Source organism: Delphinus delphis, chromosome 3 (genome assembly GCF_949987515.2).
Source record: "Delphinus delphis chromosome 3, mDelDel1.2, whole genome shotgun sequence".
Taxonomy (NCBI): domain Eukaryota; kingdom Metazoa; phylum Chordata; class Mammalia; order Artiodactyla; family Delphinidae; genus Delphinus; species Delphinus delphis.
In genome coordinates, this window is record NC_082685.1 from 131,007,416 (window position 1) to 131,020,527 (window position 13,112).

The 13,112-nt window shown below is 40.8% G+C and overlaps 1 protein-coding gene across 2 annotated transcripts; it reads left to right on the top strand.

Annotated features, from left to right (window-relative positions):
- The first annotated feature begins 5,150 nt into the window (after positions 1 to 5,150).
- Positions 5,151 to 12,242, top strand: ESM1 (endothelial cell specific molecule 1). 2 transcript variants are annotated; one of them, XM_060007047.1, is made up of 3 exons: positions 5,151 to 5,451; positions 8,583 to 8,735; positions 12,142 to 12,242. In XM_060007047.1, the coding sequence occupies exons 1-3, from the start codon at positions 5,151 to 5,153 to the stop codon at positions 12,240 to 12,242; spliced, it is 555 nt and encodes a 184-aa protein (XP_059863030.1). The 2 variants fall into 2 exon arrangements, with proteins under 2 accessions (XP_059863030.1, XP_059863031.1); XM_060007048.1 differs by lacking the exon at positions 8,583 to 8,735.
- The last annotated feature ends 870 nt before the right edge of the window (positions 12,243 to 13,112 follow it).

A 13,112-nucleotide genomic window follows, 5' to 3' on the forward strand; every position in this document is an offset into this window, starting at 1 on the left:
TTAAGACAAATCAGAGAACCCCATGCAGGCAAGAAGCCCAATTTAAAAAGTCCACTTCTCTGTACTCTTCTAAGCAGGTGTAGTTTTTGAAAATTTCCTGTAACATCAAATCCCTCTCTGCTATTAGAATTGTCTTCACTAAGAACTGAAACTTAGAGAACTGGAGAGATATTTCTTTTGGGAAAATGTTTACTCCAAGACATAAGATCATTTTTAAGGAATGAAGCAAACCTTTAGAAATTTAGACTCTTCATAATGATAGTCATGATGCCCCTTTTGGTCTTCTTAAATCATTACTGAGGTAGAGAGGAGAGATGAGGGGTTTAAGGTGACTTTCTTAAGGTCACATAGCTTGGTAGTGGCAGGGTTGTTTCTAGAACTCCTGCAAGCTATTTCCAGGGCCTGTGACAGCTGACCTGTGACTGCTGTAAAAGTTGGTTTGGCAGAGATATATTTCATCAGGGTCTATCAGCCATGAGGAGCTCCATGAACTCCTTCTCAGGGTGGATGTGGTGCTGCCACACCCAAGGCTGGAAGGTCAAGAGGACAAAGCTGGTTAGCTGTGCAGGAGCTGACATGATGGGACCAATGTCTCTGTTCAGACCCCACTCCACCCTCAGCTGCTTCTGTTGTCTCTGAAACTTCTACCTCATTCCAACCCGTCCAAGAACCTGGGTCTCGCTTTGCTTGCCCTGGGGAACACAGTGGTGCCCGCTGTAACTCACTATTCTCTGAAAATGGTTCTGGGAAACAGTTGATTATGTTTACATATTTATTAAGTATAAGCTCTTATTATATGCTAGACCTTGCCCTGGACCCATGCAAAATTGCCATCAGCTGGTGTCAAACAGGAAGACTTTCAGATGGTGCCAAAAGCAAAAACTAAAACTAAACTAAAAACAATGTCTCATACACCTAAACCTCTCTGCTTGTCCCTTGGAAATTTTCACCTTCAAGGCTGCCTTCGTAATTCAATTGAAATCAAACCTATCTGGTAAAGAAATTTCTGAGGAAGGCACAATACGCATGGTACCATTTGAATTGACCGTGAGGGTTTGGAACCTTCTCAGAGCCTTTCCCATTTTACCTATCTGGAAAAGAGGCTTGATATTTGGTTACAAGCAATTATAATGTGCACAATGAAATACAAAATACCAGTGCACATTACCTAGGCTTATTTTCTTGCTTGGCACAATATCAGGTTTAAGAAAAAAAATTACAATGATATTTTAAATGTGCAAGGTATACTGGGTTGAATTGTTATGTGGTTTTATCGTGTCTCTGGCCCCCGCTGCAGGAGGCCACGTGTTGTCCTTTGGATCCTGGGATGGTCTGTTTGACCCACCATAGCTTGAACTTGCATTTGCAGAGCTGTGAAAGCTTATGTGATTCCCCTTGGCCTCACTGACAACCGATGTACAGAACAGGTTAGAGATTTGTCAGTCCCAGCTCAAAGCAAGCCCGCCAAGGGGGACCTCAAGTTCTCATCATCACCAGCTCTGCCTTCACATCATTTTTTTTCTGTGCAGATTAAAGTTGGCTGCTTGTTTACTCATGCTCTGATTTCCTAACTCCTTGTGGTCATAGCTAGCTTTCTTCATAAGATAGGTTGATCTAAGCTCAAAGTTGGGAAAGATAAAAATACAACTAGACAAGAATCCATTAGGGACTGTGTGGGGACCAAGTCTTTGTTGGGTCTTGGAAGGAATTGAAGGAGTCCCCAGAATGAGCTGTTAGGTACTATGTATTGAGATAGTTCCACCATTTATGAGCTCTGCTGAGCATAGTTTCTTCACCCCTCTGTGTACTGTGTTTTGGTTTACTATTACTGTGGATTTGGTATCCTCAACTTATATCTTCTCTCTATGTCATTGTCATTTACCAGAGGTATTATCAATTTTGAGAAATGCAGAAGATGGTGCCCACAAGCTCCTCTTCTTCTTCCCCTTAACACTTGGGATTTTGACATTCAAAGGGCTTTATTAGGGGCTTCCCTGGTGGCACAGTGGTTGGGAGTCCTCCTGCCGACGTAGGGGACACAGGTTCATGCCCCGGTCTGGGAAGATCCCACATGCCACGGAGTGGCTGGGCCCGTGAGCCATGACCGCTGAGCCTGTGCGTCCGGAGCCTGTGCTCTGCAACGGGAGAGGCCACAACAGTGAGAGGCCCGCGTACCGCAAAAAAAAAAAAAAAAAGGCCTTTATTGTTTCTTCCTTAAATTCCTGTAAAAATCAGAAGGTTCTTACTTTTTATTATTTTTCTTTATTCATTGCCAATTCTAAGGTGACTATATTTTTAAAATGAAGAATAGCCATCATTTATTGAATGCATATTGCTTGACACTTCCCATCCCGTATCTTAACAATAACCCTATTAAGAAGGTATTATTGGCCCCATTGTACACCACGAGGAAATGGAGGCTTAGAGACATTAAACTAAGTTCCCTTAGGGAGTAAGTGGCAGAGCGGAGATCAGATCCAGCTCTGACAGAATCCAAAATTTATAGCAAGCCCAAACTAGTGTGCAGACTGGATCCAGTCTAAAACAAATGAAGGCACAGATAATGTTTTCTAATTTGAATGAAATGCTGGTCAACATTTAAAAATTAGGAGATTACTTTCAAAAGTCTGGATTCTAACTTCTCTTTGAAGAAATTAGAAGATTGGGCACAGTGTGCTCATATTCCTGTATGGTAGCAGTCAGCCAGCCCTACGGAGTGGCTACTTCCCTTAGAGAAGGTGTGTACTCTCAGGTGGACAAAATCCTCTCCTTCCTATTGCATGACACCTTGTGTAGCTCACCACCTCACCCAACTGGGTCACCTGCATGCCTTTGATTTTGCAGTCCTTATTCTAGTCTCTGGAGGTGGTCTGTCTTTGGGTTGGAGTCCTGGCTTTATCATTTGCTAACTCTGTGACCTTGGACAAGTTGCTTAACTCCTTTAGTCCTCAGTTTTCTCATCTCTAAGATGGGGATAAGAACAGTACCTAGCTCTTGAGGTTGTTTTGAAAGTATGGTAATCCACATAAAGTGCTTAGCATTGTGTCTAGTACCTCATAAGCTTTCTATAATAGTTAGGTGTTATTATTGACCACTATTCCAATTAACCACTCTCCTCAGAAAGTGGGGTTCAGCAAAGTTTGAACAAGAAACCTTTCCCAGGGTCGGCCTAAATTGTGAACTAGGCCATCAGAGCATTGGCCATGGAAGCATGATTATGTTGTAATAGGCAATAGAGAGTGTGGCTTTGACACAAGACTGACATGGTTCAAGTTTATCCTCTGACATTTTGGGGATCTTGGACAAATTATTTAACCTCTTTCTGACACATTTTCCTCATTCGTAAAATGGGTATGCGAATAATGCCTACTTCATAAGGTTGGGTGAGGATCAAGTGAGTTAATACATGTAAAATGCTTTGGAACAGTGCTTGGTACATACCATGCACTCAGTGGATGTTACCTACTATTGAAAACAATTAATCAGAGTGTGCTGTTTGCTTCTGGGGAGATGAAGATAGAATATTTTAAATTGGATTGTCATGAAAAATTTGGGAAATTTGGAGGCTAAGTTGCTGGCCTTCACTTCCCATCTCCTCAGTTCCCTGCAGTTCGGTTTCCATTCCCTCCATCCTCCTAAAATTGCATATTTGAAGGCTAATCATCAAGTCACATCCAATGAACTCGACCTCATCTTCTAGAAGGGACAAGAACTTTAGAGATCAGCTAGCCTAATACTGTCAGTTCTCCAAAGGGAAGCAGAGGCTGAGAGAAGCCCTGTGGCTTGCCCATCACTAACTTGTGACTGACCAAGAGCGATCGACTTCGTTGGTTGTATATTTACTAGATGACAGTGGGAATATGTCTATTTTCATAGGTGGTGGGGCTTGGACTCCAACATGTAGCTAGTGTAAGAACTCTCTTCTCTCTTTCAAACTTGCTCTTTCTGCCCCACAAACCTTGCTTAATGAGGCCGAGATCCAGTTAATATATTAAGAGGACTGCTCTGTCTTCCCCAGTGGGACCTAGGCCCTGTGACCCTCCATAGCTTGAAGACCTTGTTTCCTGATGGGTAATGTTTTCCCTTCCCTGTGACTTGCCTCTCTGGGCCACGGTCTGATTTGCCTGCTGGCTCATTTGTTTCCTTGGGCTGCCTGCCTTGTTTGGCGGTTTTTAGTGAGTGTTCCGATCGATGCCAGGAGGTGAGGGGAAGGGCTCTGAATGGGCTCAATCATTGGACAAGCAGACTTGGTGATGGATGAGTCTTCTCCCCAGTGAGTTTTGGGTCAGGACAAGTCCAACTGATAAGTTTTTCCAGAACTGAGTAAGCCAGAAACAGTGTCAGCAGCATCGTACCACTTTTGTGGGTTTTGTATTGATTTTAAAGGAAATTCTCAGCAGCCGTTCCACATCTTACTAGAAATATAGCTACATCCCTGATAAACTTAGATATATGCCATGTGAATTGTTTTAGAAATAACATTGGATGAGGGGTGAGAGGAAGGAAGAGAGGGTCTTTAAAAAAATCCCTTTCAAAATATTTTCTTTCTTCTAAGTATTGAAAAGGCCCACCATAACCCTTTCTTCTTCCAAATGATCTCATAGCTATTTATTGAAAGGAAATACCAAATGTTTATTTATTTTTTTAAAAGGAGCTTCTTCGGTCCTGATGATTCATGTCGATATAATTTTCCTCATGACTGCAGAGGTTCGTAGACAAAGCTATGCCTCAACTGATGTGCTGGTGTCCGAACAATTCCTGTCCTGGAGGAGGGTGTGCAGCCTTCTTTATTCCCCTTTCACAGACGTCCTTGAGCCCTTGAGACGGATGTGAGCGAGTGTTTTAGTCCTCATGCAAAACAACCACCTAAACATAACAGATGACATCAGCTCGGGCTTTTCAATTCCTGGATGGCAGCAGCATGTTAATCCAGCCTTCATCCTGGATTTCATAAACTAAAACAAGAGAGCCTGGCAGGAGGACAGCGCTGCTGCTGGGTTGAGGAAATTGATGACGGGGAAGCATGCGGGCAACCCAGTGTATAAAACTCATAAACGTGTAGGCAGAGGCTCAGCTACCACTTTGGACGGCTTCTTCCCGCCAGCAAAGACCCCGCCGCGGGAAGCGGAGCCCGAGCCGCCGCGGGAAACATGAAGAGCCTCCTGCTGCTGGCCACGCTCCTGGTCCCCGCGCACCTGGCGGCGGCCTGGAGCACCAAGTACGCGGTCGATTGCCCGGAGCGCTGTGACACTAACGAGTGCAAAAGCAGCCTGCGCTGTAAGAGGACGGTGCTGGACGACTGTGGCTGCTGCCGGGTGTGCGCCGCTGGTCCGGGAGAAACTTGCTACCGCACGGTCTCAGGCATGGATGGCGTGAAGTGTGGCCCCGGGCTGAGGTGTCAGTTTTACAGTGAGGAGGATGATTTTGGTGACGAGTTTGGTATCTGCAAAGGTAAAGAGTGACCCCTTTCTTCTCCCCGCCCAGGGCACACTGAGGGCTTTTAGCCAGCGCGAGAGATGAGGAGCCTTTTCTCAAAATGCAAAGAGGGAAAATGCAGGTGGGTTAGGGACCAGGTCCCACACTGATGCTGTCATAGAGAGAGAGAAAGATAACTGCAGGTTGCAACTGAACCCAGTGTGCAAGAAAGCCCAGAAAGGAATACAGCATTTCACTCATTATGCCTGGGAGATTTTTTTTTCAAGTTCCCATTGAAGACTGTGTTTGCCTCCTTTTCTGGAAAACTTCAGGAACTTGACAGGTAATCTGTTATGGATGGTTTAGGTGTTCTCTCTTCTGCAGTCAGTGATTACAGAGGTCTGCACTGGATAACCTCTTGGAGTGGTGGCTAGCCCTGCGGTTTAGTGATTCTTTGATCTTAAAAGGGTCCACGGGATGGAGGGCACCTCTCAAGATCAAATATTTCTGATGAACACTAATGCACTTTGTGAAATAGGGCAGCTTAAGTCATCTAGCAAAATGACTCACATTCCCGGAGGAAGATACCCTGAAGTATAAAACAAACCTCATTCCACTCTATAAAAGGTTTTGGTCATCTAGAAAAATGAGTGTAAGACCAGGAAAAATAACACCTAAAGAAAAACTAAAATTGGAACTCTGTAAAGAAAGAGGTTAGCACTCTTACAGACTTAAAGAAAAACTTTATTAGGTTGAAATTATAGTTAAACAATGTAGTTAAACATTTGTAAAATTTATTTCAAACTTAGTGACTGTAGTTTACAATGTTTAACATGTTTAGAAACGAAAGAACGGTGATTTTAAAATACTCTGTGTATGGATACCTCATGATCTCATGTTAAGAACTATTATTAAGATTCAACACATATGTTATAGCCCCATTCATCAGTTTTACAGTACAAAGAAGCTTTTATTTTTATTTTTTATACATCTTTATTGGAGTATAATTACTTTACAATGCTGTGTTAGTTACTGCTGTACAGTAAAGTGAATCAGCTATAAAGAAGCTTTTAAAATTAAAGGGACTGAGAAGTTTCTAAATCATTCTTATTTTATGTGTTTAATACAACTGTAAGCTTTTATGAATGGTAATCATCCAGTATTGAGCTAATCCCATTAATTCTTTTAGAAAAATATTTTATAAATCAATTACCTTTTAGGCCACAAAACATACTAAAGGTTAGGAAATAAATGCTTGAACTTTTAGGAGAATTTTATTTTTTGCTTAGCTTATTTTTGTTTATAACCAATAAAAAGTAGAATAGTGAGGAAACATTTTCTCTGGTGGACATTCACATACATTTCTTTCAGCTGAGTAGGATCTCTATTTTCTGTAAATTATAGGGCTTATCAGCCAAGAAAAAAGTACTTCACACAGGGAAATTAGGGAGGAAGTGGTTAACACAATCATACTTGTGATATAACAAGTATACGCCGTGGATTGCTTTTTCTCTTGGCATAAAAATTGACTCTGTATGTGTGATTGTAAATGTCCAATTACATATGGGTAAAGAAACAAGCTGTAAGGCATCTGGAGTCTTTAGCACTCCAATATTCACTGAATGATTGAGGTAGCTGTTAATAAGATACATTTTTAAAAGCTGTTTAGGATAGCTCTTGGACATCCTTCAGATTGCAAGTGAGTCTGGTTTCGAACATTTACTCTCTGCTGGAAATAGTGAGGCTGTGTGAACCTCAGCAGTTAGATACATTATATTTTGCTATAGGCAAACTCTCTACTTTAGCTTTTTTTTTAAAAGAACACCCCTATGAAAACTGTATACTTTAGCTGCATAGCTGGATGTTTTTTAAATATTCAGATGTTTGGCGTCGCGTTGCCCAGATAACAATATTTATTGAACACCTACTATCTGCCCAGCATTTTTCAGTACATTGAGGGATACAATAGAAGCATAACTGAGAATCTGGCTAAAGTTTTAGTTTTCAATATCACTGGAGACACAGTCAGATCCCAATGCTGTGTGCTTTTCTGCCAGATACTTTTTTCAGGACCCCTTTTAAGAACTATTCTTCCCAACAGAGAGGCCAATGTTTAAAACCAGGTGCTTCTCTAATCTGTAGGATGCAGAGTACAGCAGTCCTAAATCTCTTTAAAAAATATAGTTCATTAATATCTCTCTTGATCATTCTGTGGAATATTAGATTGCTAAAGACTTAGATGCCTCACAACTTGTTTCTTCACCCATGTGGGATTGTACATTTACAAGGATATTCTTATGCCATGAGAATAAATATTCTGCTTGGCTGTTCAAGCCTGGCTAGTCTATTGAGATGCTATTTACATCATAAAACCCATGCATTTTTACTAAATGAGTTTGTTCTCTTTTGCTCAATATAGTATGTTTTAGTCTAAGTATGAAAACATTGAAGCTCTAAAAGCTTCCAGATTTGGTTAGGTATACGAATACATTCTCAGCTTCCTTTTCATTTAGCATATTGGATCTTAGCTCTGCAGAGGGTTTTAGTAGTGAATCCTCTTAACATCTGGAGGAGTTAGGTACATTTGTACCACCATTTTGATAGATAAGGAAGTTGATAAGAGTTGGAGCAGATTGAGGTTTAGCCACTTCGTGAAGAGCTAGGATGATCGCCCTCTTAGCCCCTGGTTAGTTTAAGCCCTTTCCTGTACCTTTACAACAGTAAATTGTCTGTGATTACAGGGGATTCAAATACAGCATCATATCTCTTAAGCTCTGTGAGGAGCTGATGCACATGTCTATTCAATTGCCCACCTTCACTGAGCTGTCACAGAGGTAGCCCATGAGACCTTGTCTTTTGGTATCTAAGCAGAAAGTAGACAGAATTAAGACTGGTTCAAGGATATTGGTTACGTGTATCTGTCTTCAGTTAAACTTCACAGCAAGACACTACAAGTGAGGCATCCACTATCTGGTCTTAGTGTGTGATTTCACATTTGTGACAAGGTTTCAATTTTCAAAGCCTGGGATTTTTGGAGAATTGGGTTTTATCTGATAGTCAATATTCATGAGGTTTGTCCAATTCCTGAGGCTGTGCACACGGGCTGTGAGGATGGACGCTTATGTACAACAAGCAGCTCCCTCTCTCAACCTTCCCTTTATCCTTAGACTGTCCGTATGGCACCTTCGGGATGGAATGCAAGCAGACCTGCAGCTGTCAGTCGGGCATATGTGACAGGGTGACCGGCAAATGTCTGAAGTTTCCCTTCTTCCAATATTCAGTAGCCAAGGCTGCCAACCAGAGATTTGTTTCTCACACAGGTAAGAATTGATTCCTGTATAAACATTGAAACATAGCCTCATTTTCAGTTTGAATAAGAAAAAATATGGATGAGTAGAATAAGACGTTGGTTTAAATGATTTAGTTTCTTTTATTTAATTTAAAGGAAAGGTGGGAGGTTGTTGAAATTTGTTGCTTTTTTTTCAAAGAAACCTCATTAATAATTTTGAAGATTATATAATTTTTGTAAAGTTTATCCAGTTTATATGGAGGATAAATATTGATTACAGAAAAAACCTGTAATAAAAAATAACCAAGATATACAAAGTTATTTAAATTCTTCAGTGATCTGTTTTACATACATACTAGACAAAGCTGCTTCTCTCCCAACTTCACATAGAAAGAGTACTCTGAGGAATTTATTGGATAAGACTTAAGAGCCAACATAGAAAATAGAAAACATTTCTTTTTTTAAACCAAATGGAAGTGTTTAAATGGAATAATTCCAAGCATGCCTTTTTGTGGCTTTTGGAGAGAATAAGAGATAGTATCTGTGATTAAAATTTGGGAATCATCTCTAAACCTTTGAATGAAAGTGTGTAATGTTCACATACTGCTTGTTAGTGCTTCTGTATTTCTTACACAGGTTGTTAGAATGTGAGAAATACAGCCTATAAGACTATACTATTAACCTATTTGGTTATCTTGTTGAATAAATTGTTAGTACAGTAAAGCTTTATTAAATTGGAAGTAGCTACATGTTTAAAATAACATGTAGCCAGAGCAACCGCTAGTATCAACAAACTGTATACTTTTCCCCCTCAGATACAAATAGTTGACAGTCCAAATCTATTTCAGTTTTTGTTTCTGGTTCTTTGCACTTCAAATTAAATAAGATTTGAAATATTGACAAATGTGCTTATTTCCCAGCTTTACCTCCTTCTTACATGTGGGTTCAGTTAAGTACATCAAGATAAAGGGGAAATACTGTGTTTTTCAGTGAATTATTATTTTTAAGTGTGGCTATGCCCTTAAACATTAATTTAAATTGAAAACCTGTTTTTAACCTATTAGGTGAATATCTACGTGAATACTTGATCCGGATATTGAGATCAGTATTAACATTATAAATACTTATGACTTGTCCCTATAGTTCTTGAAAAGCAAAATAGAAGAAAATTGAATTTTAAGTTTGGAAAAATTTTTTTGTTGAGGTGAAATTCACCTAACATAAAATTAACCTTTTTCAAGTGAACAATTCAGTGACATTTGGTACATTCACAGTGTTGGGAAGCCACCACCTCTATCTAGTTCCAGAACACTTTTCTCAGCTCCAAATAAAACCAGTACCCATCAAGCGGTTACTCCCACTCTTCAACCCCTAGCAACCACCAATCTACTTTCGGAAATGAGGAATTTCTTTGTTTGTTTGTTTGTTTTGCGGTACGCGGGCCTCTCACTGTTGTGGCTTCTCAGCGGCCATGGCTCACGGGCCCAGCTGCTCCGCGGCATGTGGGATTTTCCCGGACGGGGGCACGAACTCGTGTTCCCTGCATCGGCAGGCAGACTCTCAACCACTGCGCCACCAGGGAAGCCCTGACACGAGGAATGTTTTGAATGGTTTGATTGTCTTTAGTGCAGGGAAACCTATTACCTCAGCACAGCTAGCTGCCTCAAACACTTGTAGCTCCTTTTGTCTTATTTTGCTTTCTTAAAACCGTAGGCTACAAAGAACATTGAAGGAACACCTTTAGAATCCCTCTTCACTCGTTTAAGATTGCACCTGAATCTTTCCCACCAAGAGAGAGTTAAATCCCTGGTGAATCTTTGTTGCTGTTTGGGATGAAGGTCTGGGGGGCTCTCGAGCGCCTCTGGAATATTCCTCAGTGATGGAACTCTGTTGTCTCACCTCCATCCTTCCTGCTGCACACACAGGAGCACATCCTCTGCTCCTCTGGACCCTTGTGCAGTCTCTTTCCCTCGGGCCTGTCACCCTCTCTCGTTTGCTTGCAGATTCTGCAAAAATCTTGACCACTGTATAGATGCCTTGGAAACAGATACACTTGACCCTTGAACAACATGGATTTGAACTGTGTGGATCCACGTATATGCACATTTTTTCCCCAATAAACATAGCACCTGTATTGTCATGTTACAGATCTTTAGATTAACTAAGTGTGGGGAACAGTTTGTTTTCGATTAGAGATCACAATCCGTGGAGTCAAAGAACTAGGGTTTGAGTCCTGATTCTATCCAAACCGTTTCAGCTTCCCGCCCTTGGGTGAGTCATTTACCAATTCCTTTGTTTGGGGGCAGGTATAACAATAGGTGGGTTTTCTACTGCATGGGGGTTGGCATCCCTAACACCAGCGTTGTTCAAGGTCAACTGTATTTTGCTGGATGAAAGTTACATTAAGGGTTACACAAAAAATATTTCTGTGCCCAGATTAGGTATCAAGATTCTTATTAGAAATTTATGGAAAAAGCATTTTCTGACCTAAGGTGTTGCCTTTCCTGAGCTAAAGGAGCAACTAAGGATGACTATTAGTGTGACCTCGGTTATCCTTAGTCAGGTTGAGGATGGAGCACAGAATATCCTAAAGACCTCATGGGAAGGCTGCCCGGGAGCCCTTCCGTTCAGTTTTGTTTTGTCCACTTCCTGGGCTTCAGGTGCTACTGCTTGCAGGAGGGGGCTTGGGGTCTCTGTCCTGTCTTGGGCTTCGTATCACCTCTGCAAAGCCTTTGTAAATGGCACCAAGGTTCCTCAGCACAGGGACCTTGGAGGTGCCTTTCATACCTTGATTGCATGAGGTTGTCTTCTCTAACTTTCTACCTGTTGGTCACAACATTCTTGGCAAATGGACTTCCTGGTTTCCCTTCTTCATTTGTTGTTGTTGTTGCTGTTTAGTAGTGAGCTCTCCACCTTTCTAAGATTGGGAATTCACAAGCAGCTTTTTTTTTAGGGGGGGCGGGTGCGGGGTAGTGGTAAGATTTATTGAGTTTCATGAATTTACATACATTCATTTAACTACTGGGCCATGCTAATCTTCATATAGCAGAATGTGCACTGCTAAAGCAAACACACCTCATTTTTCTTAGAAGCTGAGAACTTCATTTAAAAAATTCTAAATATTACAAATTTTTATGTAGAGCAAGAACTATCTTTATAAAAGTTCTGCCCTTTGGTCTGCCTTCTGCATTCTGGAGTGAGATAATACAGGGAACAAAAGACAAATGCATATATAGAATAATGTCAGGTGATAATAGGAGAATGAAGAGAAATAACTCAAGGAGGTGCTAATTGATAGCAGGTGAACACAGCATAGACTCTTGGAATCTATTAAAGATTTCATTGTAAATCCATTGTAATACAAAAATAAGACAAAACCGTACTTGATCTTGAAGTTACAAACATTTGGACATGATTTGTATTCCTTCTACTTTCAGAGCATGACATGGCGTCTGGAGATGGCAATGCTGTGAGAGAAGAACTCGTGAAGGAGAATGCTGCCCGGTCTCCTGTAATGAAGTGGTTAAATCCACGCTGATCCTGGGTGGGATTTCCAAGAGAAGACTCTATTTTAATGATCATTCAACACACAGCCAACACTTTAGGAATTGTCTGTATTATAGCATATGGACATGTAACTTTTGGAGAATAAGTGTGATTCAGGGTGGGTCTAGAAAAAAAAGTAGGCTATTAACAATCCATAAAATGCATATGACTGGAGACTCTTAGATATTTGTTAAATATTTGAATGCGTATAGATTTGTTTAATATGTGTTTATAGTAATAGTGAAGAACTAAAAATGCAACTTAGATCATCTTAACCTGGAGGGAGATCAGCCAAAGGGAAAGCTAGCCAAACCTGAAGACCACAGCGAGTCCACGGTTCTTGACTTGATGTACATTAATGTTGGGATATGGGCTGGAGGAAGAGTTAGGAGGAAGAGAAGGTGGTGCTGGGGGTGGGAGAGTATGACATTTAGATGTTCCTTGTGGTAGCCTCAGTAGAATTTAATTGTGCTTTTTTTTCACTTTGGGAAAAGTGAAAACAAAACAGTCCCTGAAGGAAGTGGGATGTTGGAAACTTGCAGGAGTTTGAGTAGTTGCCTTGAATTGAAGCAGGTTTCAAAGGGCTGCTAATGTAGTTCCCAGGTTACCGCATCTGAAGGATGGTTCTGGGGCACAGGGCAAACACACACTTCCATAAATGGTTTTAAAGAATGCCACCTCAGATTGAGAGAGCAAGGAAGTATTTTGCCCACTTGGGGGAGGTGTGAAGGTAAATATTTATATATTTTTGTAAACAGTTGTTAGTACAAGTCATCCTCCATACCCATATTTATCACCCTCTTGAGAAAATAAACATAATATTGTTGTTTAAAATGGTTAGAATAAAGGTATAACTCTATAA